We start from the raw sequence: 27,848 nt of genomic DNA on the forward strand, positions 1-27,848 counted from the left end.
TCTATGATCGAGAGTATTAGTCCCGAGTCATTCTCCCTAGGAATTGCAAACAAATGTTCTTGTTATTGGCTATGAAGTATGCTTGGGGTTTTTGAGTTAAGGAACAAGGAATGTAAATTGTAAAAGAAATAAACTAACAACTAAGAAAGCTCTTGGCAAGGTGTGAGAACTAGAAATTCCATCCTAGTTATCCTTATCAATTGTGATGAGAATTGTTCATTGTTCCTACTTAGTTAACCTCAGACCATGAAGGAAAGTCAAGTGGATGAATTAACTTGATTCCACAAGTCCTAGCTAACTCCTAAGGAAAGACTAGCTTTAGTGGTATCCAAGTCAATTAGCAATCTCTAATTATCAATCAACAAAAGAGTTTGATAACTCAAGTATCACTAATTACTCTACCTAGGCCAAGAGGAACAAAATCTAACTCATATCTAGAAGAGGTATTTCAACAAACACATAGAAGGCATTAAAGGTAAACATTATTAATTGCAAGAATTAAAGGAATCCACAACTACAAAATCAAGAGATTAACAATAGAAAGGTAAAACAATTATGAAACAACAAAGAACTTACCAATTGCATTGAAGGAGAAATGTAGATCTACAAAAGAAAGTTCATAAACTACAACTAACAATACAAAAGAATTACAAGAGAAGAAGAATTCTACAACTACAAGAGAACAATTGAAGATGAAAAAGGAAATTAAGCAAGAGAAGAAGAAGTAGATCTAGATCTAAACCTAATCCTAATTTTAGAGAGAAGAGAGAGCTTCTCTCTCTAGAAACTAACTAAAAGCATGTGAAAACTAAACTAAAACTCCCTAACTAATTAGATGTCTCATCCCTCTTCAGTCTTTGGGTTAAATAGCATTAGAAATGAGTTGGATTGGGCCCACAAGGCTTCTAAAATTGCTTGCCACGAGTTGCATTAAGTAAATCACGTGCAGCATCGGTGTGTACGCGTACAGTGCGTGTACGCGTCCCTATACACGATACAAATATGAAAAATCTTATATCATTTTGAAGCTCCAGATGTTAAATTTCCAACGCAACTGGAACCGCATCATTTGGACCTCTGTAGCTCAAGTTATGATCGATTAAGTGCGAAGAGGTCGGCTTGACAGCTTTTGTGATTCCTTCGTTTCTTCATGAGTTCTCCATTTTTATATGCTTTTCCTTCATTCTCTTGATCCAATCTTTGTCTCCTAAATCTGAAATCACTTAACAAACATATCAAGGCATCTAATGGAATCAAGGTGAATTAAATTTAGCTATTTTAAGTTCTAAAAAGTATGTTTTCACTCTTAAGCACAATTAAAGAAGAATTTACAAAACCATGCTATTTCATTGGATACATGGGAGAAAATTTAACAAAACCCTCTAAATTCAACACAAGATAAACCTTAAAAATGGGGTTTATCACACCTAAGCCACTTTCTGGTTATTATGTCATAGAAGAATACAAGACTTTTGAACAAACAGAGTTTGGGAACACTACTAAGAAGAGAAAGAAGTCTGACCATGACAAGGTGGCTGGAAATTGGAAAAAGAAAAGCATTTTCTTTGAGTTGCCTTATTGGAAGACATTGTTGTTACGTCATAATTTATATGTAATGCATATAGAGAAGAATGTCTTCGATAATATACTGGGTACACTGTTAAATTTAGATGGAAAGACAAAGGACAATCTTAATACACGACTTGATCTTCAACTTATGGGTATCAATAGAGACCTTCATCCTCGTAGATTGGGCAACAAGTTTGTGATGCCGATAGCCAAATATACGTTGTCAAAGACCAAGAAGGAGAATGAAAGACAACTTCTTTGTCAGTTCTTGAAAGAACTCAAGATACCTGATTCATATTCATCAAATATTGGAAGGTGTGTGTATGTTAAAGATTACAAAATTTATGGCTTGAAGAGCCATGATTGCCATGTCCTATTAGAACGGCTGCTACCACTTGCGATTCGTGAGCTTTTACCCAAAGAAGTTTGTGAACCGTTGATACATCTAAGTATTTTCTTTAGAGAGCTTTGTTTCAAGGAATTGAAGGTGGACATTCTAGACAAACTTGAAACCCATATTGCAACAACACTTTGTAAATTGGAGACAATTTTTCTTCCATTTTTTTATGTGATGGTTCACCTAACCATTCATCTTGCTCATGAAGTCAAGTTAGCTGGACCAGTTCAATATTACTGGAGGTACTCTGTTGAGTGGTTAGCCTTTTGGAATTAATAACAACTTAGAATCTACCTTATACTATTCATTAGGTAGGTTTCTAACCTTCCTTGAAAATTCAATTTTAGATATTTACGCACACTAAAGATATATGTGGAAAACAAAGCACGTCCTGAGGGTTCAATATCTGAGGGTTATATCTCTGAAGAAGCAATGACCCTTGTAGGGAGATATTTGGATGAAACTTCTAAGATTTCTGACCATGGTGAGAATGAACCTATGCAAGGCATAACTGTTTTTAAAGTACTTGGCACTTTTAGTTGTAAAGGGGCATACAAGGAACTTAGTATCTTAGAGCATAGAGAAGCTCAATTCTATGTGCTGAAGAATTGTGAAGAAGTTCAACCATGGGTTGATGAACATATGATATATTTAACAAGAGAAAATCCAAGAAATCTGCAGAAAAGGCACAAGGATCAATTTGTGAAATGGTTTGAAAGGAAGGTAAATGAATAAACTTTGATAATTGTAGAATTGAAAAGTCTCTTGACAATATTTAATTTTAATCTCTATTCATTAATGTAGATTTCAGATCAACACAAAGTAGGGAGAGCACGGGTGAATAATCAACTACTTTCTCTAGTAAGAGGTTCTGATCGTCGTGCACATTTCTACAAAACATGTGCTATCAATGGTTTTACATTTCATAGAAAAAACCATGAAGCATCTTTAAAGATTCAAAATTGTGGAGTAGTTGTGAAGGGAGATGAATTGACTGAGGGTGTGGATTATTAGGGCAAGTTGATTGATTTTATTGAGTTAGATTATGTGGAAAAACATAAAGCGGTCTTATTTAAATGTGAGTGATTTGATGTTCCTCCAATAGGACGAAATCAAAGTAGGGGATATTGTAAAAATGAGTATAGATTCATAAATGTGGATGTTACATATGTTAGATATAAGGATGAGCCTTTCATTTCAGCATGTCAAGCTAAGCAAGTATATTATATAAAGGCAATTAAAAGGCCTAATTGGTATACTATGGTACGAATAAATCCTCGCAATACATATGATGTGTCTGAGCAAGATATCATGCAAGAAGAGGCACACCAACAAGCTGAAATGGGAAGCTTTAATCAAGTACCATCTTCGGGTGATATCAATTTGTTGATAGAATTGGGCAGAGGTGACATAGACGGATCAAGTGTGGACGTGCCCATGTCTATAGATCAAGAAGTAGAAGAAGAAGGAGAAGGAGAAGGAGAAGGAGAAGGAGAAGGAGAAGAAGAAGATAGTTCAAGTGATAGCGATTAACTTCTTAGCAGTTTTATTTTGGAGTTCACAATATATTTGCAATTTCTAAGTTATCCATTTTTTGCATATGATGGTGATTGAGTTTAAAGTAGTTAAACTTTAGGAATTCACATCATATTTGCAATTGCTAAGTTATTCACTCTTTGCTCCATTTGTTTAACTTTTTTGAAAAATATAATATATTTTAATCATGTCCACTTTTATTGAGGTGCTTTTCTTTGTGTAATTGTGTATTAAATGATGTAGATATTTTATTATTTCATTTTCTTAATGTTATCTCTGTGAGTTTTATTGTAGATTGCATAACATAATGGCACAACGAAGGATGACAAGGGCTACTGCATCTAGTTCTACAACACCAGCCCCTTCTCCAAGCCCGATAGCCCCTGCTCCAGCCCTGGTAGCCCCTACTCCAGCCCCAGCAACCCCATTTCATCACCGGTAGCCCCTATTTCAACACTAGCCACTGCCCCTGTTTCATCGCGTATTGGTAAAAGGGGACCTTCACGTGGGATTGCAACAAATAGGGCGTTGAAAACAAAGACAAATAGAAAATTGGAATTACCGATCTCTTTGGACAACTTAGCTCCTAGTGGCATGCTGATCTTTTTACATCTGAAGAGGGTAGTGTTACAAGACAAAATGCTCCTTTGGATGTAGAGAAATGGAGCCAAGTTGGAGATGATGTCAAGCAAAAAATATGCGACATTGTTTTGGTAATACATATTTATATTTTTGGCTATTATGTATTTTAAATCTTTATTTGTGCTAACTAACTTTGACCAATCTTATGTAGGAAAAGTTTGATATAGCAGATATACAAGTAATACGCAAAATGATTTTAGCTAAGGCTAATATCTGTTATCGAAGTTGGCGCTCAAGATTGCGTGAACACTATGAGTTGTATCAAACTAATGAGGAGCACCTTCAAAATCCACCAAACAATGTTCTTCCGGAGACATGGGAGAATTTGGTGTGCTACTTTGGAAGTTCTTCTTTTCAAGTTTGAATTTTTCATTGTGACAATTATTGAGGTGTTCTTATGTTGTTTTGCTATTTTAGGTCAATGATATAATTATGACTTAACTTCTTTTGTCTTTTGTGAGTTTGGTATTCTATAAAAAAAAGTTTAAGAAACAAAGATAATAGAAAGCATCATGTTGTACCACATATTGCTGGTCGAAGAACATTTCAAGTTGTTAAACGTGATCAAGTAAATAGTCTTGAAGTCTTTAATTTGGTGTTATATTTTTTGCTATATCACCTTTGCACTTAACTACATGTGATATTTTAAACTTTAAAAAATTTGTAGCGCCATCCTAGAACTGGTGTCGAACCTGACATTCAAGAATTGTGGCAAATTCCTCATCAAAAGAATAACGGTGAATGGGTCAATGAAAAAGCTAAACAAATTGATGTAACATTACTAACATTTTCCTTTTACTGTTGCATGGAAGTTAAATTTTATCTTCATTTTCGAATCACAAATTGGATTGTGCAGGATGATATATCTGTATAATCAATGAATCCTATGATTCTGAAAATTCTATCACTCCAAATGAAGCTTTTTTACTTGTGAGATGTGAGAAAAGTGGTGCAAGTTATGGCATAAAGGTTTCGAAATCTAAGTTAAGAATTCAAGCACAACTTGAAGAGGCAATGCAAGACCGTGAAGAGCTAACAAAGAAAATAGATGTGATCAAAGAAAAACTTGAAAAGCAACAAATACGGCAAGAGGAAGAATTAGCTCGAGTGAAAGCTCAATTGGAAGCTTAACAAGCCGTTGTAAACTCTTTCATAGCGTGCTTTGACAATGAAAGAAACTAGACAATTAAAGGTATTCCTAAAATTACTTATGGTTTTAATACATATTCTTAGATGATTCATATATTATTAGTATAGTTTAATTTGTATATGGATCTATTTATTACATTTTACTTGTGTCATGGTTGAGAAATGACAAATGTCCTATTATTTGGTTTGATAAATTTGGTTGTGTATTGGCTGAGAAATAAGTAGTAAATTGGTTGTTTTTTATGGAACGTAGATGGTGAAAATATCCAAGTTTTAGAGGAGGTTATGCCAAAAATTTTCTAAACGTTTTAGATAAAAGTTAATGGAAAAAAATTATAATTGGTGTTATATCTTGTTTCGATTTTTCTTATTTACAGGTGTGCTAAAATGGTGACAATATACTACCTTAAAGGCTCAAGAATATTTTGATTCATAGAGACACTAATCTATGTTAGACTTTTAACTTTTGGTTGCTTGTGCAAGAAATATAACTTCTAGAACTAATCAATGTACTCACTAATGTTATTTTATTTTAAAACAATTTTAGTTAAATGAAGCATATTTGAATTATGTATGTTTTTAGATATTATATAAATGTTGACTTGCTCAGTACAGTAGTTAATATATCAGTTAATTAAAAAAATAATTTGGTAAATTATGCATGCAATTTTTATTAAAAAAATTGTTACAAAATAAAAATTTTACTTTTATAACTAAAGAAAAAAAATGTTACAAAATCAAGTTACATTTTATAACAAAATTTTATGATAGGAAAAAATATATTGTCACCAAAAATATTTTGAAGATCGAAATTTGTTATCACTTTTGTAACGACTTTCAATTTTTTGTATCAAAAAAATTTATTACAAAATATTACTTTGAATTGTAACAATTCCATTTTTTGTTACAAAAACCTTTTGTAACGGGACATACTGCAACAGCCCCTTTTTTGTTACAAATTTCTTTTGTTTCAAAATTCTGATTTTTTGTAACAAGTTTTTTTGTTACAAATATTGCTTTTTCTAAAGAACAAACTTGTAAAGTATCTGCTAGTACTGCATTTGAAGCATGAGTATCCTGACAGGTTAAAGCATGAATTTGTGACTGACCTTTTTCACCTTGTGTTGCACCTTTGTTGTTAAACCCTGGACTACCAGATTCCCTACTAGCACCCTTAACTAACGGAGCTGAAGAATTTTCGAGAGACATAGTTGAAAAAGATGGTGTGGATGTTGTAGATAATGCTAAATTCTGCATGAAACTTCCCCGAGGATGAGGACAATCTCTACAAAGGTGACCAGTCTGTCCACAACCATAACATGCTCCAGTAGTCTTGAAGCATGCTCCAGAATGATATTTTCCACAATGTTGATACGGTGACCTAAGAATTTCTGAAGGCTTAGATCTCTGCATGCTTGGTTCAGATACACTCCTAGCTCGACTCTCTAAGGCTGAGGTACCTTTTAAGGTAGCTTCAGAATGGTTAACCCCACTTGATTATGTTTGTGGGCGATTTTGATGACCTGATATGCCCCACAGATTGATCTTCCAGAAAATGCTCCTTGTATCTTTTTCTGTTTATCAATTTCTTTGTTCACTCTTCTTTCTTCCAATCTAGCTTCAATACCATAAGCAGCATTCACAATTTCTGAATAGATCATGCTCCCAACCATGGGTGAAAGAGGAGTGAAGTAAGGATTTTCTAGACCTCGAACAAATCTCTTAACTCTCATTATATCCGAAGTTTCTAAGTGCTCAGCATATCTAGAAAGCTTGGTGAAACGATTCTCATACTGCATCATAGACATACCAGGAGTTTGCCTCAACTTCTCAAAATCAGTAGCATTTTTCTCCTTTATACTAGTAGAAAGAAATACTTTAAAAAAGATCTCAACAAACTCATACCACAAAAGAGATGGGATTCAGAGAAGTGTTTCATACCAATGATAAGCATGTCCTGTTAAATTGTATGTAGCTAGATCCACCGCTGTGTCATCTAGATATCTGAGGGCTCGAAAAGCTTTGTTCAAGCTGTCAATGAAGAATCGAGGGTCGTCCTCTAGAAGATTTCCAAATAAAGTAAGTGGATTCAGCTTAAGGAAAGATTGGAGAGTGACAGCTCGTTCCCCAAGGGGTTGTTGGTTTTCTTGATTAAGGACATTTGGCCCCGCAGAAGGTGGGGCTCTAACTTCTCTTCGATCAGTCAAGAATTCCACAAGATTATTAACAGCTTGATGAAATCCTCGTATCTCAACAGCAACATTCACTGGTTCTTCTGTAATAGTCGCACCTCTGCCTCGCCCTATTGGTCTTCTACGACTACCACCCGATTGACTGAGTAGGGTAGAAGGTGCTCTATTAGTTTCAACATTAGGAACATTACGCGCTCGAAACCATGGAGTAGGAATGCGACGTTTAGGTGGCATCTTCCATCTAAGAATAAATGATTATATCAAATGCAGATAGGCTCAAACACATAAAATAATGAAAACACACTTTAAAGACCTTATTTTTACGAACATTCCTATAAGTCGTTAGTAGCATCACAACTTGTGAAAATGGGCCGGCTTCCATTTACACAATCATGACTTACTACAGAACAACTACTCCATATACACAGGATAATTGGGCTCTGATACCAATTTGTGATGACCCAATTTGGGCGTAACTGGCGCTTAGAAAAATCTTCCCAAACAAGTCTCAAAAATCGATATTATAGAAAACAGAACAAATAGAATTTCCAATTATACCAAAAGACAACACATTCTTAGCATCATATAAACATATTTACATAAAATTTGACTTTAATATTTATAGTAAAACATGGTCTATTAGTTTCATCTACTAGAATATTTACAAAGCAACATATTCATCAAGTCACTAAAGTTGAATTCTGCCTGTGTCACATGGAGCTGTTTAATAAGTCTAAAGAGCTTTAAAGCTATTTACACAGAATATCAAGCCCTTGAACAGTAAAGGGCTCACCAACACAAACAAAACTAGAGCAGAACCGGTGAAGTTGGATTAGGATCAAGGCCCATATCTGAAAAAAAAATAAAAGAACAACAGAGTAAATTTGGCAACTCAGTGAGTACACAGAGCATCCATAACCCTACGAGAGACATTTGTATAAATAATTAACTTTTAGTCAAAATAAATCCACTTTAATAACAATGACAAAAATATACTCAAACATAATGATAATTACTCATAGACATCAAATCATCAAACTTTCTTATTTTATAAAAATATAAACGGAAGGTTATCTAATTTAGAAAAGTCAAAATAACAGACAAAACTTACACTTAGGTTGTTTTTCCTTTGTGTGAATTCTGAAAGAAACCTATGAAGCACGGACACTTCGTTGAGTTGTCGTGTCCGCGTGTCGGACACATTTTGGATACGACACTCACTAACACTCGTCCGACACGCGTGTCTGCTGTGTCCAATCGTGTCTTAATAAAAAATAAAAAATTCTTCTCCGGACACACCTAGACACACCCAAATACCATCACGTATCAGCGTGTCCAGTCTTATTCTTAAGATATATTCTTAAAATAAATTTAGATATAGTATATATTATTATTTATTAAAACAAAAAAATATTTTAAATATTTGATATAATTAAAATAAGACATTAAAAATAATTAAAAATTTTAATTTATATTTTAATATCAATAAAATATCAAAATATCATTACAATTTATCTAAAAAATATTTTATATTTTATATGTATACGTGTCCCCGTGTCATACAAGATTTTAAAATTTACGTGTCGGCGTGTCCTGTGTCGTGTCGTGTCCCGTGTCAGTGTCAGTGTCAGTGTCTGTGCATCATAGTCTGAAACAGACATGCTCCACTGATTTTGTGGACATGAAACAGATAGGTACCATTTTTCATTCATATGGACCTGAAAGTACAATTATATACTAACATGGTGCACAAAGTCTAGTGCTTACTGCCGTTAGTTGCAGTTTCTATCATAGAGCCTTCCAAAATATTTTGACATATAAATCATGATCAAGTTAAAGTTGTCAAACAAATCAATAAGTGCATTATCAATTCAATACTAACTCTACATTCAAAGTGTATATGCAAAATAATATTTGCATTATAATCTAATTCCTCAAATGACAACTTCAGTAATTTCAACACAAAATATTATGTTTCAAGTGAAATTTTTTTTGTAAAATATTTAACATAAACATCATATTGACAAATAAGTTAGTAATTAATTAAATAATAAATTTTAAAATTATTTTTAATAATTGTAAAATTGATACAATGCTAAAATTTAACTATAAATACAAAGTTTACTTACAGACTAAAATTCAAGAGAGAAATTTCTACTCTACAGGTTCAACAAACAAAAAGAATGGTCTTTTGAGAATCTCATATCACAAACATAAGAATAATAATTCTAATAAGTTAATCTTAATATCAATTAACATAATAGAACCTATATACTTAAAAATTTCAAATTCTATCTTATTCTAATCCTAAACTTTCGAATTTATTAATACTCATCACTACAAACATGCTAAAAATAAAAAATATAGGTAATTATTAAGTTAAAGAGTCACCTTAATATCTTAATAATTAGTAATACTTGAATTAAAGGTGATTTTCCTCTTCTTTAAGGTTAGACTACTTCAATAGAGTTTTGGAATAAAAACCAACATAAGAGAGCACAATAGATAGGGCATAATAGAGTTGGAATAGAAGAAGAATAGTGAAATTAATTGAAATAAAAGTAGTGTATGGAATTATTGTTGAAGAAGTGACATAAGAGAAGGGAGGGAGACATATTTTGACAGTGAAAAAGGGTGAAGTGTTAGCAGTGTTTGTGTGTGTATGATGATTCCAGATTGTGTGTGTGCCGTTGGAAGGAAAGGAGAAGAAGGAAAAGTGATGGACTTGGCCCATAGTTCCTTTTTTTAAGGCTCTACAGAATCCACTTGCTGCCAGCTTCTTCTTATTGTAAATATGAGTCAACTAGCACAACTGAATGGTATTGATCATCCAATGTATGATGCTCAATTTTCAAATCTAAGGAGGAATGGCTAATGATGAAGGATTAGCTGAATTCCACTCCAAAGTTACCTAAAAACAAATGTATTTTCATGAGTTATACTATCAAAGCTCCCAAAAAATATATAATAGATCCACTTCAAATCTGAAATGGCTCTACCTCGACAAGCTCAGTGACATCACAGCAAACACAGCACAAGAAATTAGGTCGTAAATATCTGGTTTTCTGTTGACAAAAAAAATCAAATAGAAATAAAAGAGACAGAAAATAAAAATAAAACAACAACTATAATCAAACACAAGACTTAAAACAAAACTACAACTCATGCTATAATCAAATCTCAACTATGCTATAATCAAACCAACTTCAACAACTAAGATTCAATCAAATACTCAAGCTCGAAACAATTTCAGCAACCAAAATCCAATCAAATTCTCAAAGTAAAAACAAGCTTCGGTTACTTCTAATTTTTCTTCTTCTCACCAAACAATGCACAGTTTTAGAAAGAAAGTAAGCAAGAATTAAGAGCAAAAAATAATCCTCTCAAGTCTTAAAAGTATAATTTAATTAAGCCATTAGAATCTATTATTGATTATTAGAAACAACTTAAGCAAGCTCTGTGTTTATCCGTCTTAACTTCCAATAATAATTGAGCCAAATGCTAATCTAATCAGATATCTAATCAAATAGAGCATCCTGATGGGGAAAATTTGATTACCAAGAATATTTACTTTATAAAATGACCATTGTTCATATATTCAGCAATACAGTATCACATAACAATTTGTGGAATAAGTGCATCATGCTTGATGGCACACAAGTTAACAGCTTGTGGCACCTTTCAACTTTAAGATTTGTTTCCATGGTGATGTAGCCCCATAAATGTTGATATTGGTGTTGCTCAATAATACATCTGAATGTCTCTAATTGCTGTAGCTTCCCCTGTAAGTTAGTAAATGCACATCATATCATTAATTTCATCATCTCATCTCATTTAAATTCAAAATGTATAATCTCGTTTGCATGTCTCATACTTTATATTTCATTTTATGTAAAAGATAATGTATCGTTAGATTAACATTTTTTCCCTATTATGCGCATTCTACCAAATGATGAATACACCTTTGATATGGTCACATTATCACTGGGACAAATTATTAGTCTCAACTGTTTACGGTGCCGCTGAACAAGGATAGAGATGACCGCCTAATTTGAGTTGAAAAGCAGTATGACCTTTTCTCTGGCTATGCAATTGACTATGCTTTTTCGATTTAAAAAAAATAAATTAGAGAACCATCACAAATTTTATGACTCTGCCATCCCATAACCAAGCATTTTCGATTTTTCCCACCCAACTCCATTTTGGCCATTACACCTTTCAACATTCTGTAATAAAACTTTTTAGATATAGGCTATAACATTGCTCATTAAACAAAATAACGTTGAGGTTTGTTTTTTCAGTTTTTGTGCTGATTTTTTTTTTTTTTTTTTGAAAACAAAAATTGTAAAACAATATATCTCAGCAGATAATTAATGCCTCCATGTGTCATTTCGATATAATAAATAGATGCAGCTGACTTTGCTCATCACAGTTGCACACACACCAACAGAACTAGTACACTGATTAACATCCCACAATAATGAAACAAAACACTCTCCTCTCCTCTCTGCTTCTACTGGCAGCACTGCCCATCCTCCTCCACGTCTCAGCCCAAGCAGCAACCTCCACACCGCCGCCGCTACCACCCGCCGCAACAGAGTTCCTGGCAGCTCACAACGAGGCACGAGCCGCGGTGGGCGTTCAGCCCCTAATCTGGAGCCAGCAGCTGGCTAACGCCACAAGCCGACTCGTCCGGCTCCAGAGGGACAAGATGGCCTGCCAGTTCGCCAACCTGACAGCCGGCAAGTACGGCGCCAACCAGCTAATGACAAGTGGCGGAGCCGTGACGCCCCGCATAGCGGTGGAAGAGTGGGTGAGGCAAAAGCAATATTACAACCACGCCAACAATTCTTGCGTTCCAAATCACAGGTGCGGTGTTTACACGCAGGTGGTGTGGAGGAAATCGATTATGTTGGGGTGCGCTCAAGCCACGTGCGTTAAGGAGGATGCTAGCTTGACCATTTGTTTCTATAATCCACCTGGGAATTACTTTGGGGAGAGTCCATACTGACCCATGCTCTATTTCTTAATTGTGATAGTTGCTGAGTGTATGTTAAAGTTGGCATTTCCGTTTAGTGTTAACTAGAATGGTGCTGAGATTGGGCTTTTGAGGTCATTGAACCCTTTTGGCATGATGCGATTCCCAGTTTGCTACTAATAATAATGAATCTTGTTTACTAGTTAAGAGATCTTCTTGTCTCCCTCTTACACACGAAATGAGATCGATCTTCATTTATTTTAATATTTTCTTTATTTTCAAGGAGGAGACCATTTGCATTTGGGCCACGGTTATTGAAATATCAATCAATGATCTCTGATCCAATTAATGTTTTCCTATTATATTATTTTGAACCTACTCCAAGTCCTCCCAACTATAATTTATTAACTTTCTTTTATAACTGGAAACCCTATTTTTATTAGTCAATAATCAACCAACAACAGAAATTTAAACACTAGCTTTCTTTTTTTTTTTTAAGCCAACACCTATAATTATTCCACATAGCATGGAAACGCAACGAATTCGATAGAAAGGGACTTTCAGGCCGCAATGCATTTTCCCCTTCCGTGCCTCAAACTTAGGACTTTAACTTTCCATAATAATAATAATAAGAGAACAACTAGGGAACCAAAAGCATATCGACCAAAAATCAGCCAAAATGTGTTTGGGTTCCATGAAAAATCGGGTTTTGGTTTGTGATCCGTGATCTCAGGAGCAGTTTTCAAACATATTATTCAAAAAGTGATTTTAATTAAACGGTTTTATTTATTTTTTGACTGGTCACATTTTGATTTCATATACTTTTCCTAATAATAATAATAATAATAACGAACAATATAGAAGGCAGAGGAATTTATTATTTTTGGTAACAGTTAGTCAATAATATTTAAAAGTATAAACTAAAAGTTTATTGTTAGATTGTTAGATAAAAAAAATTAAACTAATGACTAAAAGTAATGTAAAAAATAATAAATTATACTAATCTTTGAACTTTTTCATAATTATAATAATATATTTCATTTTGTCAGTTGATTTTCTTCCCAACCAATGTGTTAGTTACGGTTCTTTCAGTCTACGTATATTACTTCAAAGAGTCTTAAGAGTAATATTCTATGAAGCCTATACATGACGTCTAAATTTGACACCAAACAAGATTCCTAACCGTTTTTATTTCAGTTTCAAGATTCGTTTAGTTAAAGTTTTTCAACCCAATTTTTAAGATGAAAAAACTAACAAATGACAAGGATAGTAACTTAATTGCACCGACGAAATTTGTACCTGGAGTTCACGTGAACATGTGAATCCCAAGACATTGTATCTTTCACTGTTTCTGATGAGATTTTCTTTGTAAAATTTTGTCAATATTGAAGAAGGAAATAAAATCTATTTTTAGTTTTGGGGTCCAAATGACAATCAATTATAGCTCAAGATAATTTATATTGCTCACGGCAGAATCACTTTGATACATTACATATACTACTACCATTACTTACTACAACCCCATCGGAAAAAAAAATAACAAAATGCAAAATAATACACATTAGTTCTTAGTAGTAAGATATTGCTATTGGAATCTACCCTCTCTACTTTGTACAAAAGAATACATAGGCCCAAACAATGTAACCAAAGCAATCACTTTACCAAATCCTTAGGAATGAGATATCTAAAAGAGAAATTGTGTGGAATCCATTCTATGCTTTTCGGAAATTTTTCCAAGTGACATTTCTTAACACTCTTTCTAAGTGATTCAGGCAGAGACTGTTGGATCATGTCAACTGTACCGGCAGGACACAAGCCGGAGTCCTTGACGAACGACTCAACGAGCTTCGGTAAAAGTATTTTGTGGTCCTTTCGTACCCCAAAAGTGGCACGAACGTACTCTTCCTTGGCTACTTCTAGTTCTTGAAGCACTCTCTTTGGTGTATATACACGTACCTGTGAAAAATTTTCATTACAAGACAAATGACAAATTAATGTTAGGCAGCCATGTGAAAATGAAAAAGGAGATAGTAATTAGTATTACAGTACGATCATATGTTTGTCAATGCACGTTTTCTTGTTTAGTTTCCACTTTCCACCCGTGAAATTGTTTTGGTTCTATCATATTTATCACATGGAATGGTCCACCTATGTTACCTTTCAGGAAGCATGGTGATTTCTTGCTATATATATTAGTCCATTCTGGTACATAAAATCCTTGTATACATGGTAATGAAATTCTTGTAATGTAATATGGTATAGTGAAATGCTAGCATGAAAACAATTTTAACAAATGATTTTTTTTATAATTTGTGTTCAATTTGAGTGCTTATATCTATCTATGAAGCAAGGTTACTTTCTAAAGAAATACCAATGATTGACATAGCATCAAGATTCGAATAATGTACCGCTGGATCGGAATGGTTTCCAGAGCAGAGTGCAAAGTGTAGAAGAGGTTCAGGATGCTCAATTGCATATGCTTGTTGTCCATTTCCGGCTTTGAATTTCGTTCTTGAAGAAAAGAACATTCGTAGCCACTTCAAGAAGAAGGAAGTTAGAAGAGGAAGTCCTAAATATGGTGTAGCATGAAAATACTTGACAAGTTAAAGAAATAGCAAGATATTGCTCAAAAATTTAGACATGATCCACCTGTCCAGGACGCGACATTCGGCACCCCAGTATAGCACTCTGTATTGTGTCTGCACTAACTGTATGACCTCCAACATTATATGCAGCCTGTAAAGAGCAAGTGGTTGAGCATGTTAGTCAAGGAAAATAGGCCTAAAAGGCTCATCCTTTAATTAAAATGATTGAATCTGCATCTCAGTTTTCAGTTTATACCTTCAACAAAAGAAAGACTCTCTTCACATTGTTTTGTGGGATACCATAAGCCAAAAATGCCTATTAGAAACCAAACAAGAGGTTTTAACTTTTAACACAATAAATCAAGTGAAAGAAGAGGAGAAATAATAAAAGAAAAACATGGTTTTCAAGAAACTTGCATGCATCACTAAAGCATTGTGTATGTTGATCCAGAAAGCTAGCTTCTCCTCGTGTTTCAACTTCCCTGGATCGATGTCTTCTAGTCGAGAAATAATTGACCTGAAACAACATAGAGGCATGTCCATTACAATATCAAGAGATTAAAGAATTTCAATAATCTATGTACTTTTTTTATGTGAAACATTTATGATCTTAATCTAAACCTGAAGTTCTGGAGTAATTGTTCTGTATCACCCAATTTGGTATTATCTCTGTAAATCCATGATACCTCAACCATGGTACTGTAAGGTCCACTAAACTCCTTGAGCCCTTCCACATGGAAAGGGTTGTCTAACCGTACATCAAAAGACGAATTGTTCCGGAAACCTGGACTCCACATATCACCATGATCTCCAACAGAAAATGCACTAACTGAAGACAAGGATGAACTTGGTGAGGAAAGGCCAGGATTCGTCGTAGGCGGGTCTGCAAGTTTACAGTATATAGCTGCTATGCACTTCACCATATCCTCAGAAAGCTTGTTAGGTGTATCTGGAATATGATCGGATATTCGCGTGCCAAGATGCTCTGCTAGGCTGATTATATTTGATGAACCATCAACATTTTCGGAATACTGTAAAAAAAATCAACAGTCAGAATCCATAAAAGGCAAATAAATACTGAAATAGTTGTAAAGAGAAGTGGACATGGTAGAACTTCTCAATAAAGTGCATAGAAGAAGTTTTGTAAAAAAGGATCTAATTGCGGGCACTTAAATCCAAAGTATGAACTCAAGTAAAACATTAAAATGAAAATGCAAACCAAAAGCACCCTAAAACTTCTCATTATGTGATTTACCTCCATCATGGACAATGGCTGCGAATGACAAGCTCGCAAGGATGCTGTAGGAGACTGTGCTGTTGCGAATGCTGGACAATGGGATAACGAAGAGTGGCAACGATATACACCAGAATCTAAATGCTGTTCTTCTGGCTGACTTACACTATGTTCTTTCTCCGGAGTCTCAACTTTATATCCATTAGTATGTTCTTTTCTAATAGTATCAAGCATATGACTGTTGGATTGAACTGCAGAACATTCTCTTTCGGTTAAGACCTCATGAGGCCTAGAAACTTCAGTGTATCTTGCTCTTGGAGTTGTTATTAGAGGAGACTCTACTCTTTCCTCCTTGGTGGGTGGAGAGACAGAGGGTAACTGCGGATCGAATGCTTTGCGATACAAGGAGAGGAGATGTTGTTCCAAATACACAACTTCCAACTCTAACACTGCAATTTCCTTAATTAATTCTGTGGTTGGCTGAAGTCAAAAAGAAAAAGAAAAGTGGTTAAAATTTGACAAACAAAGAGCATAACATGAACAAAAAATTCTTAAAAAAGATTTTATTCACAGTGGACTCTAAAGAGAATGCAGCATTCATTGATAGACTGCATAATAATCTTAGAATAGCAGACACAAAGCAGGGTTGAGCCACAAAATTATGCACCCCATGCTAGCATAAATTAGGAGAAACCATATAATATGGTTTCAATTTCATTGTCAATGTTCCTCTATAGTTTTCATGATAGCATACATAAAACAGTCCACTGATTAATGGGGCCAAAAATGTTGACAATAGAAGCAATGCACGCACTTGTTGTGCCAAAAGAAGAAGTCCCAACCTTGGGTACTATTGTATCATTGGAACTAGCAAGAGATGATGAAGGTCGGTATCCAAGCGCCTTTTCTAATGTGCTTCGGACCTCAAATTGGTATTGCAGTCTTCTCTCAAGTTGTAGAATCTGCAACAAAGATAATTCCCAAAAAAAAAAAAATGTAAAACACAGCTATTACATGAGGCAGAATTATGCAGAACAAAAATACGGTTGAATTAGAACATGTCAAAAAGGGAATTGTTATGAGCAGTTTCAAGAACTGTATTTGTACCTCTTGCTTCAGAGTAAATTCAGCATCATTTGTAGCTGTTTGTTTTGTCCTAGAATTACAGCATTCTGTGAGGTACCCAGTATCCTGAAATCAGATTAATGCCACACTTCAGCAATGAAATTCTCACTTATAAACTTTGTCCAGAAGCAATTAAACTAAACTACACCAACAATATCTTCGCAGGTCACGATTATACAACATTGGATAATGCCAAAATATTTGCTTAGAAAGAAATACATGCATATCTCACAATGCATTTACAAGAAGCAGTATCTACAAAAAGAAAAGGCTGAAAGAAAAACAGTGATGACATTTTCTTGATGAAATAATAGAGAAATTGGTTATACCAGCTTAATTCTATCTGTGGCCTCAGTGTCTGTATTATCCTCCTCAAACTTTTTCTTATCAGGAAAGCTGCCATTACAAAGAGAGAAGAAACGGTTAAGATTAGAATCAGTTTATATCTGGATCTGAACTTTTATTTGGGAGGTGCATTCACGAACTCCCAATTCTCAAAATGGTGTTTGACAATAGTAAGAGTGAGAATTTAGAATCTAAAATGGACACCACTTTACTCTCAAGTCTCAATGTGAAATTCTCAGTTATGTGAAAACATTTCAGAGAATGTGGTTCATATGCTGTGTTTACATTCGTGAAAATTTTCCACTCAAAAAATGGTTCTTCAATGCAAAATGTTATAAGTGTATAAATATTCCACAGAAGGGGCACCTCTTTGAACGCTTGTGCCTTGAAACCAACCTCAGTTCCATATTTTTTTTAACCCCTTCAAGCTCCATGCCTGAAAAAACCATGAAGAAAACAAAATGTGAGTTACCTCTGTTTCAGAAAGAAAAAAAAAAGTGTCCTGTTTTAACAGAAAGTAATACAGCAAATGTGCAAAAAAACTTTTTTTTTTAAATGGAAAAAAAAAAAGAGAAAGAAAGCAGCATGAGTTAGCATCCTACCCAGGAGCTAAACAAGTAAGAACACAGAAAGAGAGGAAGAAAATGATGCAGAAGAAGAAGAAGCAGCACTATTCCAGAATAGGAATAGAAAGTAGAAAGTAGATTCCAAGAATTTCAGGTTACCCTTGAAAGGGATCATTTACTTTGCTTGCTGTGTATAATAAATAATGAGAGTTTTGACCAATGAGCCCCTCGCTTATGCTAAGGTATAACCTTTTGTGAATGATTGCCTTTTACATATTGCATTGAAGACATGAATTAAAAGTAGTGTTGCTCGTTGGGGTTGGGGTTCTTGAAGCAGCATTTTCCTTATTTTTAAGCTAAGTGTGTTTTTATTTATAGAACGGCGACTGCTTTGTTACAAAAGTCAAAACGTCCAAAAGAGGATTCTCTCTCTCTCTCTCTCTCTCTCTCTCTCTCTCTCTAACGTTTCTTGAGAAATGAGAACAGAGATCCAAATTCACTTCAGAGAGAGAAGAAAGAAGACGAAAGGAAGAAAAATAATAAATAGAGGCTGAATTCTGAGTTTGTTACTTTGTTTGCACACTTGTCTATAAATAATATTATTATAAAAATATTAAAAATTAATCACTAAATTAGATATTATATATTTATATATAAATATATATTATTTAATTTATTTTTAATATATATTTTATACTAATAATTAATTTAATAATTAATTTTTTTATATACACGTGTAACATAGTTAAAATTATTACTATTTTACATGGATGAAGGTTAAGTAAGGTCAAGGTCTCAAGGATAACAGATTGTCCTCTTGGTACAAGTTATCTAGCTAAGCATTTTAGACTTAGGATTTTTACATAGGAATAAAGTGATGGAAAAAATAGAAACAGAGAGATTTCTGACAAAATTTTGTTTCTATTTTTTATATTATTAAAAGAGTAAACGACACAAATGTCCAACACAAGAACAATATGAAAGCACTCACAACACAATATTGTAGCAATTATAACAAGCAAATATAACAAGTAAATCAATAATAAGAACACACCGAAATTTTAACCTGGAAAATCTCCTTAATGTGAGAGGTAAAAATTACGAGTCGTCCAGACCAATGAAATAGATCCACTATAATTAAATGAGGTACAAGAGAGTCTCAAATAAAGCACAAAAACGTGCATATAAACAGCCAAAACATCAAAGCACCAAAGCTTACAAATGAGAAGCAAAAAGATGAAAAGTACCCAAAAATAGAGCTATTGTTCGAAACCTATTTCTCCCTCTACAAACTTTCAATCAAAATTTCCACCCTTCAGAATGAGGGACAAAATGTGAAAAATCTACAGTTCAAATTTCACGTCAATCCAATGGTGAAAGAATGAGAAACTGCTGTTCAAAGAATGCTGCTCTGTTTAAATCTGGGAAACATATTTTCTCTCTTGCGAAACTAATTTCTCCCACTGCAAACTACCAAACAACATCTCCACCGACCAGAATGAAGTACAAAATGAGAGAAACACGCAATTCAAATTTCAAACCGATCCAACGGCGAACGAATGAGAAACTGCCATTTAAAATTTACTACTTTGCATAAAAACGGAAATTCTATTTTTCCCCTTCTCTCTCACTTTGTGGCTACTCTCTCACACTCTCAAAAGACCTCAAAATCTTATTAGGTTGTGACACAATGGGTGTAAAGAGACACCCTCAAAATGTTGGGCTTGAGCCTCACAAAGGAGAGAAAAAACCCAACAAACCTCCCCCTTCTTGACTAGGTGGAGGCCCTCGCCATTCCGGCGATCAAACAATATGTTTCAAGCTTATCTCTTGACAATATTTTTGTCATCATATCAGCACCATTATCATCAGTGTGAACTTTCTCAAGTTCCAACAACTTGGAATCTAACACATCCCATATCCACTGATACCTAACATCAATATGTTTAGATCTTGCATGAAAAGTAGAATTCTTAGCAAGATGAATAGCACTTTGACTATCACAAAACAACACATAACGGTCTTGCGTGAAACCAAGTGCTACAAGAAACTTCTTCATCCACAACAACTCTTTACATGCTTTAGTTGCTGTAATAAATTATGCCTTTGTAGTAGAAAGTGCAACACACTTCTGTAACCTTGACTGCCATTAAATAGCTCCCCTGCAAACTTGACCAAATAACCTGAAGTAGACTTTCGAGAATCAATATCTCCTGCCATGTCTGTATCAGTAAAGCCAACTAGCAAAAGTTTCTCACCACCAAAAATCAAACTCAAGTTAGTTGTACCTTTGAGATATCTCATAATTCATTTAACAGCATTCCAATGTTCTTTACCTGGATTAGAGAGAAAACGACTCACAGTACCAACCGCATGAGCAATGTCTGGCCTAGTACACACCATAGCATACATCAAGCTTCCAACAGCTAAGGCATACAGAATTTCATCCATTGCTTGTTTCTCCTCATCAGTGGTTGGACACTGCTTGGTGCTCAACTTAAAATGAGGAGCAAAAAAACTAGCAACACATTTGGCATCACTCATGCCAAACCTTTGAAGCACCTTCTTTATGTACTTCTCCTGTGACAAATAAAGTTTCTTGGAATCTCTATAACGAGTAATAGTCATGCCCAAAATCTATTTGGCAAGACCTAAGTCCTTCATAGCAAAGAACTTGCTCAATTGTTTCTTCAACTCATTAATCCTCAAAGCAGTCTTGCCCACAATCAAAATATCATCCACATAAAGCAAAAGAATGATAAAATCACCATCAGAAAATTTTTGCACAAATACACAATGATCTGAAGTTGTCTTACAGTAACCATGCTCTCCCATAACAGATTCAAACTTTTTGTACCACTGTCTTGGAGCTTACTTCAATCCATAAAGACTCTTCTTAAGCTTGCACATAAAATCTTCCTTTCCTTTAACAACAAAGCCCTCTAGTTGCTCCATATAGACCTCCTTGTCTAAATCACCATGGAGAAAAGCTGTCTTCACATCCATTTTCTCAATCTTTAGATCAAGAGACGCCGCTAATCCAAGCACAGCACGAATGGATGACATCCTTACAATAGGAGAAAAGATATCTTCATAATCAACACCTTTTCTCTGGCTAAAACTTCTAACAACCAATCTAGCCTTATATCGAGGCTTAGAATTGTATTCTTCATTCTTGATTCTGAATATCCATTTGTTCTTCAAAACTCTCATACCCTTAGGTAGCTTCACCAACTCATAGGTATCATTCTCAAGCAAAGACTTCATTTCTTCTTGCATAACTTAAAGTCATTGAACTTTGCTTTCATCTTCAACAACCTCTCCGAAACATTCAGGTTCTCCCCCATCAGTCAACAAAATAAATTCATGTGGAGAATACCTTGACGAAGACTTTCTCTCTCTTGTAGACATTCTAAGTGCATTTGCAGAAATTTTTAAAGTTGGTTGTTTATCTGGATCATCATCACCAACTTCATCAAGTATCGGATCAACTATTCCATCTTCACTTGCACCTGTATCATGCTCATTATTTTGAGCTTCAACTCTACCATCTTCCACCATAGGCATAGAAGGAGTAATATCCAAGTCAGAAAAATCATCATTAGGCCAAACCATTGGCTTCTCCGCATTATCAATATCCTTCAATGTTTGGTCTTCAACAAAGATAACATCTCTACTCCGAATCACGTTCTTGCTAACAGGATCATAAAATCTATAACCAAACTCATCCATGCCATAGCCAATAAAAATACACTGCCTAGTCTTTACATCAAGCTTAGATCTCTCATCTTTGGGAATATGAACAAAAACTTTACATCCAAAGACTCTTAAATGATCATAAAAAACATCTTTACCTGAACATGCCTTTTCTGGCACTTCAAATTGCAAGGAAACACATGGTGTCCGATTCAAGACATGAACAACAGTGCTCAAAGCTTCATCCCAAAAGGATTTTGCCAATCTAGACTGTGACAATAAGCACCTAACTCTTTCAACCAATGTTCTGTTCATCCTTTCAGCCAAGCCATTCAACTGAGGAGTCTTTGAAAGAGTCTTCTGATGTCTTATACCATGCTCTTTATAATAAGCATCAAATGGATCTGAGTACTCACCACCATTGTTAGTACGAATGCATTTCAACTTCTTCCCAGTTTCTCTTTCAACAGAATCTTAAAATTGCTTGAACACATTCAAAACTTGATCTTTGGTCTTCAAAGTGTAAACCCATAATTTTCTAGAATGGTCATCAATAAAGGTTACAAAATAGATAGACCCTCTATGTGTTCTTGTCTTCATTGGCCCACATACATCAGAATACACCAAGTCAAGTATCTCCGGCTTCCTTGAAGGTGGATGACTCTTGAAAGAAACCCTATTTTGTTTCCCAGCAAAGTAATGGTTGCACTTTTGCAAAGCAATCTTGCAACAAGATAAAAGATTTATCTTGGATAACATATTCATTCTTTTCTCACTCATATGACATAATCTTTTATGCCATAAATTAGTTCCATCAACAAACTCAGCAGCATTAACAACATCTTTCACAATCTTTGTTTGAGTTAAATAAAGAGTAGAGTGTCGTGTACCTCTAGCAACAACCATGGAACCCTTGGTGAGCTTCCAACTATCACGAAAGAATGAGCTATCCAAGTCTTCATCACACAACTTACCAACAGAAAGTAAGTTCAACCGAATATTTGAAACATGCTTCACACGCTTCAAAGTCAACTTGGTACTGTTGGAAGTTTCTAAGCAAATCTATCCAACACCGGCACATTTTGCAACACCTTGATAAGCCATTTTCACATCACCAAAATCACCAGGAGTATAAGACGTAAACAAATTCCTCCTAGATGTAACATGAATAGAAGTACCACTATTAATCACCCAACTAGTTCTATTATCAACAAGGTTAACAGATTCAAACTCCTCAACAAGAAGAAAATCATCATGAGTTACATTAACCTTGTCTTCATTGCTACTATCATCTTTATTTGTGCTCTTGTCTTTACTTGCCTTGGCTTTCTCCTTCTTTAGCTGCTAAAAAAATTTCTTCACATGTCCCTTTTGACCACAATGATGACACTCAATATTTTTATACTTTCCTCGATGCTTGCTTCTGCTTTGATCTCTACTTTTAGAACCTCAGCTTTTGTTTCTCCCCCTAGACTCAGAAATAAGAACATCTGAATGTGTAGTTGATGTACCTTGTGACTTTCTTCTCATTTTCTCATTCAAAACACTGCTCTTGGCAAGATCCATAGAGATTACACCATCAGGAGCAGAATTGGACAATGACATTCTGAGAATTTCTCACGAGTCTGGTAAGGAGCCAAAAAGTAACAATCCTTGAACCTCTTCATCAAACTTGATACCCATGGAAGATAACTGATTTATTATTCCTTAGAAGTTATTCAAGTGATCTGTCATTGATGTCCCATCTGTATATTTCAAAACCAACAACTGCTTGATCAAAAACATCTTATTATTCCTAGTTTTTCGAGCATACAACTGTTCAAGGTTAATCCAAAGGGTCCGAGTATGTGTCTCTCCAATAATATGGTTCAACACATTATCGTCAACACACTGCCTAATATATCCACAAACTTGTCTATGCAACAAAGCCCAATCATCATTAGATTTATTATTAGGCTTCTCTGTACCAAAAACTGGTTGATGAAAATTCTTAACATAAAGCAAATCTTCTATCTTTGATTTCCACAAATCATAATTAGGACTATTAAGAGTGATCATCCTACTAGTATTAGTATTAGCTTCCATTGTTCACAGAATCACAAGCCCAAAAAAATACCAACAAGCTCTGATACCAGTATGAAAAAGCCTAGCAGCGGAAACAACACAAATGTCCAACACAAGAACAATATGGAAGCACTCACAACACAATATGGCAGCAACTATAACAAGCAAATATAGCAAGTAAATCAATAACAAGAACACACCGAAATTTTAACGTGGAAAATCCCTCAATGTGAGAGGTAAAAAATACGGGTTATCCAGACCAATAAAATAGATCTAATATAATCAAATGAAGTACAAGAGAATATCAAACAAAGCACAAAAACATGCATATAACCAGCCAAAATATCAAAGCACCAAAGCTTACAAATGAGAAGCAAGAAGATGAAAAGTACCCAAAAATAGAGCTGCTGTTTGAAATCTATTTCTCCCTCTGCAGACTTTAAATCAAAATCTTCACCGTTCAGAATGAAGAACAAAATGTAAAAAATCTACAGTCCAAATTTAACGTCGATCCAACGGTGAAAGAATGAGAAACTGCTGTTCAAAGAATGCTGCTCTATGTAAAATTGGGAAACCTATTTTCTCTCTTGCGAAGCTAATTTCTCCCACTGCAAACTTTCAAACAACATCTCCACCGACCAAAATGAAGTAAAAAATGAGAAAAATATGCAGTTCAAATTTTAAGCCGATCCAACGGTGAACGAATGATAAACTGCCATTTAAAATTTATTGCTTTGCATAAAAAAAGGAATTCTATTTTTCTTCTTCTCTCACTTTGTGACTACACTCTTATAGGGGTGGCAAAGCGGGCCGGCCCACCCCAACCCACCCCCGCCTATACCCGTCCCATAAACGGAGTGGGCCGGCCCGCCCCGCCAACTAAAATGGGTTCAAAATGCTAGCCCGCCCCGCTTTATGGCGGATTGGCGGGTCGGCGGGCTAGCCCGCTTGACTCTTTTTTTTTTTGAAAAATAAAATTCATTAAAATTAACTAAAAAATAATAATTAAAAAATCAAATACAAATAAAAAATAGTCAAATTATAATATAATTTTTTTACTATTTTTTTTAATTTTTAACTTTAATAAAATTGTTCAAAATAATATTTGTCAATAAAACTATCTTTATTTTAAAAAACAAGTCACATAATTGAAACAAATATACGAAATTGTAAAATAAAATAAATAAAATTAATAACTAAAAGAAGAATAAAAACAAAAACAAAAAAAGTGTTTGAAAATTCTATAATTATTAATTTTATAATAATAATCACTCTTTTATTTAATAAAAATAAATAAAAATCTTCGATCCGGCGGACCGGCCCGCCCCGCCCGCCAAAACCCGCCAATTTGGTAGTGCGGGTTTGGCGGATTTTTTTAATTTGGCGGGTTCCAAATCCTATCCCGACCCGTCCTTTTTAGCGGGTCAGCCCGACAGGTTCAACCCGTTTTGTCACCCCTACACTCTCACACTCTCAAAAGACCCCAAATTTTGATTAAGGTTGTGATATAATAGGTGTAAAGAGACACCCTCAAAATTTTGGACTTGAGCCTTACAAAGAAGAAAAAAAACCCAATAATTATTACGTATATAACTAACTGACATTTTCATGTAAATTCTATAACAAATAATATATATTTGAAACTTCAAAGTATAAATATATATTAGACTTAATTATTCTTATAGTTCTTATATTTTATCACATTTTAATTAAATTTTTATATTTTAAAAATTTATAGTTGAGTTTTTGTATTAGATAAAAAAATTTAATTAGTTTTTTTTTTTGAATTTTTGTTAAAAATTATAATTTTTTAAAATATTTATTTTTGTGTTTGATTTAAGATGAATTATGAAATATTCTTAAAAAATATTCTAGAATTATTGCTTTTTAAGAAAAATAGTAACTAATAAAGATCTAAGTATAAATTTATCTAGTATAAAAATCGTAATATAAATTTTTAAATTATAAAAAATTAATTAAAAATTTGATAAAATTATGGGACTAATAGAATAATTAAACTTATAAATTATATATACTTTTAATTATACTTCTTTTAGTTGTCTTATATAATTATTTGTTTTATTTATTTATATAGCATTATTGATATTTAACATAATGGTAAAGATTTTGTTGTGTAACATGATAGTAAAATTTAAACGTAGGGTTATTCAGCGGTTCAATATCATGTATTAGAGCAGATAATTAAATTATTTATAATTTAGATGCCATGTTAATTTGTGATAGAATTTAAAAAATGGTGTGTTTTATTTACCAGTGAGATAAGCTCAGGTTGGCCTATTAGTTTTTTATTATCTAATAATTAATTTGGTCATTGAGTTTTAAGCATATTTAGTTTGATTCGTGGGTTTTATAATTGTGAATTAACTTTATCATCCTGTCATCAATCTAAATAATAGAATTTTTATGTATACATAGTTTATTGTTATTGTCATAGATTAGTAGCTAGCTAGCTCACATATCACCAATAATTAAATTTTATCAATCAGTAGGTGTATATTAAAATTAATATAAAATATATATTAAAATATAAAATATGCATATATTTACCTAAAGAGTAAAGTATTGTTTTTGTTCTCAACATTTGGGTAAGTCCTAAAGTTGTTTCTAACATTTAAATCGTCATATTTAAGTCCTTAACATTTCAAAATTAATTCAATATTGTTCTACCGTTAGAAATCTGTTAACAAAATTGAGGGCGGGATAAAATTGAAATGATTTTGAAATATCAGAGACTTAAATAAGACGAAAATATTGGGAGACAAAAACGAGTTAATATTCAAAATGACCCCCGAAATTTGACCACCGACTCAATTTGACCCTCTAATTTTCAATTGACTCAATTTATACCCTGAAATTTTAAGGCGTGGCTCAAATTGACCCTTTCGTCCAACTTCGTCACCGGAGTGATGACGTGGCGCCCAAACCTCACCACATGCCTCTCCTTCTTCCTTTTACCATTGCCATCACCACCTCCCTTCTACCAACACTCTCTCTCCCCCAACAAACAACAGTATTCACAATCCACCAACATCCACATATTTCTACCGCCATAGCTTTAAAGAGCATAACACCTACACTCATCATTCTTTCATGACTGCAAGCAGACAGCAAACCAATGAATGTGACATCGTTAGGGGCAACACCATGAACCACCATTTGTGAAAAGAGCTGCAATACTTGCTTACCGTGACCATTCATCGCCATGCCGCAAATAACGACACCCCAAGAAATAACATCCTTATGGATAATCATGTTGAAAATCTTGAATCCCATTTTCACGTAACCACACTTAGCACACATGTTGAACAATGCATTCCCAATATTACCATCAATCACAATGTCACACCACCCATTGCCCCAAATGCAAAGTACCCTCAGAATCACCCTCACCTATTGCACCCATTTTTGTGTTCCTATTAAGAGGGATCTAAAATGTGGTGTTGTGTTTCTTTTTCTTTTTTTATTTCTCTTCAATTTGTTAATGTTAGTGATTGTTAATGTTGTTTGTTGGGGAGGAAAGATGTTGGTAGAGGGAAGATGGTGATGGTGATGGTGATGGTGAAAAAGAAAAGGATCAAATAAATGAAATAATAGAAAGGTCTTTCATAAATAGCGGTGAAAATGTGTGGGTGTTGATGGGTTGTAAATGTTATTGTTTGTTGGGGGAGGGAGGGTGTTGGTACAGGGGAAGTGATGACGACGATGGTAAGAGGAAGAAGGAGAGCCTGAAGAGGCATGTGGTGAGGTTT

At 34.2% G+C, this 27,848-nt stretch overlaps 2 protein-coding genes across 4 annotated transcripts; one reads left to right on the forward strand and one right to left on the reverse strand.

Annotated features, from left to right (window-relative positions):
• The first annotated feature begins 11,691 nt into the window (after positions 1–11,691).
• On the forward strand, positions 11,692–12,670 carry LOC112720372 (STS14 protein). The gene has a single exon (XM_025771295.3). It carries the CDS (start codon positions 11,966–11,968, stop codon positions 12,494–12,496), a length of 531 nt encoding a protein of 176 aa, XP_025627080.1. The 5' UTR covers positions 11,692–11,965; the 3' UTR covers positions 12,497–12,670.
• A 1,234-nt stretch (positions 12,671–13,904) lies between these two features.
• LOC112720373 (uncharacterized) lies at positions 13,905–18,883 on the reverse strand. 3 transcript variants are annotated; one of them, XM_025771297.3, is made up of 12 exons: positions 18,478–18,883; positions 18,119–18,188; positions 17,737–17,803; positions 17,390–17,473; positions 17,125–17,244; positions 16,304–16,762; positions 15,670–16,079; positions 15,466–15,565; positions 15,305–15,364; positions 15,113–15,199; positions 14,872–15,000; positions 13,905–14,419 (listed from the first exon to the last, which is right to left on the reverse strand). In XM_025771297.3, the coding sequence occupies exons 1-12, from the start codon at positions 18,491–18,493 to the stop codon at positions 14,117–14,119; spliced, it is 1,905 nt and encodes a 634-aa protein (XP_025627082.1). In that variant the 5' UTR covers positions 18,494–18,883; the 3' UTR covers positions 13,905–14,116. The 3 variants fall into 3 exon arrangements, with proteins under 3 accessions (XP_025627082.1, XP_025627083.1, XP_025627081.1); XM_025771298.3 differs by having other exon boundaries at positions 18,355–18,883; XM_025771296.3 differs by having other exon boundaries at positions 18,568–18,832.
• Positions 18,884–27,848: the final 8,965 nt, after the last annotated feature.

Source organism: Arachis hypogaea, chromosome 11, assembly GCF_003086295.3.
Source record: "Arachis hypogaea cultivar Tifrunner chromosome 11, arahy.Tifrunner.gnm2.J5K5, whole genome shotgun sequence".
Taxonomy (NCBI): domain Eukaryota; kingdom Viridiplantae; phylum Streptophyta; class Magnoliopsida; order Fabales; family Fabaceae; genus Arachis; species Arachis hypogaea.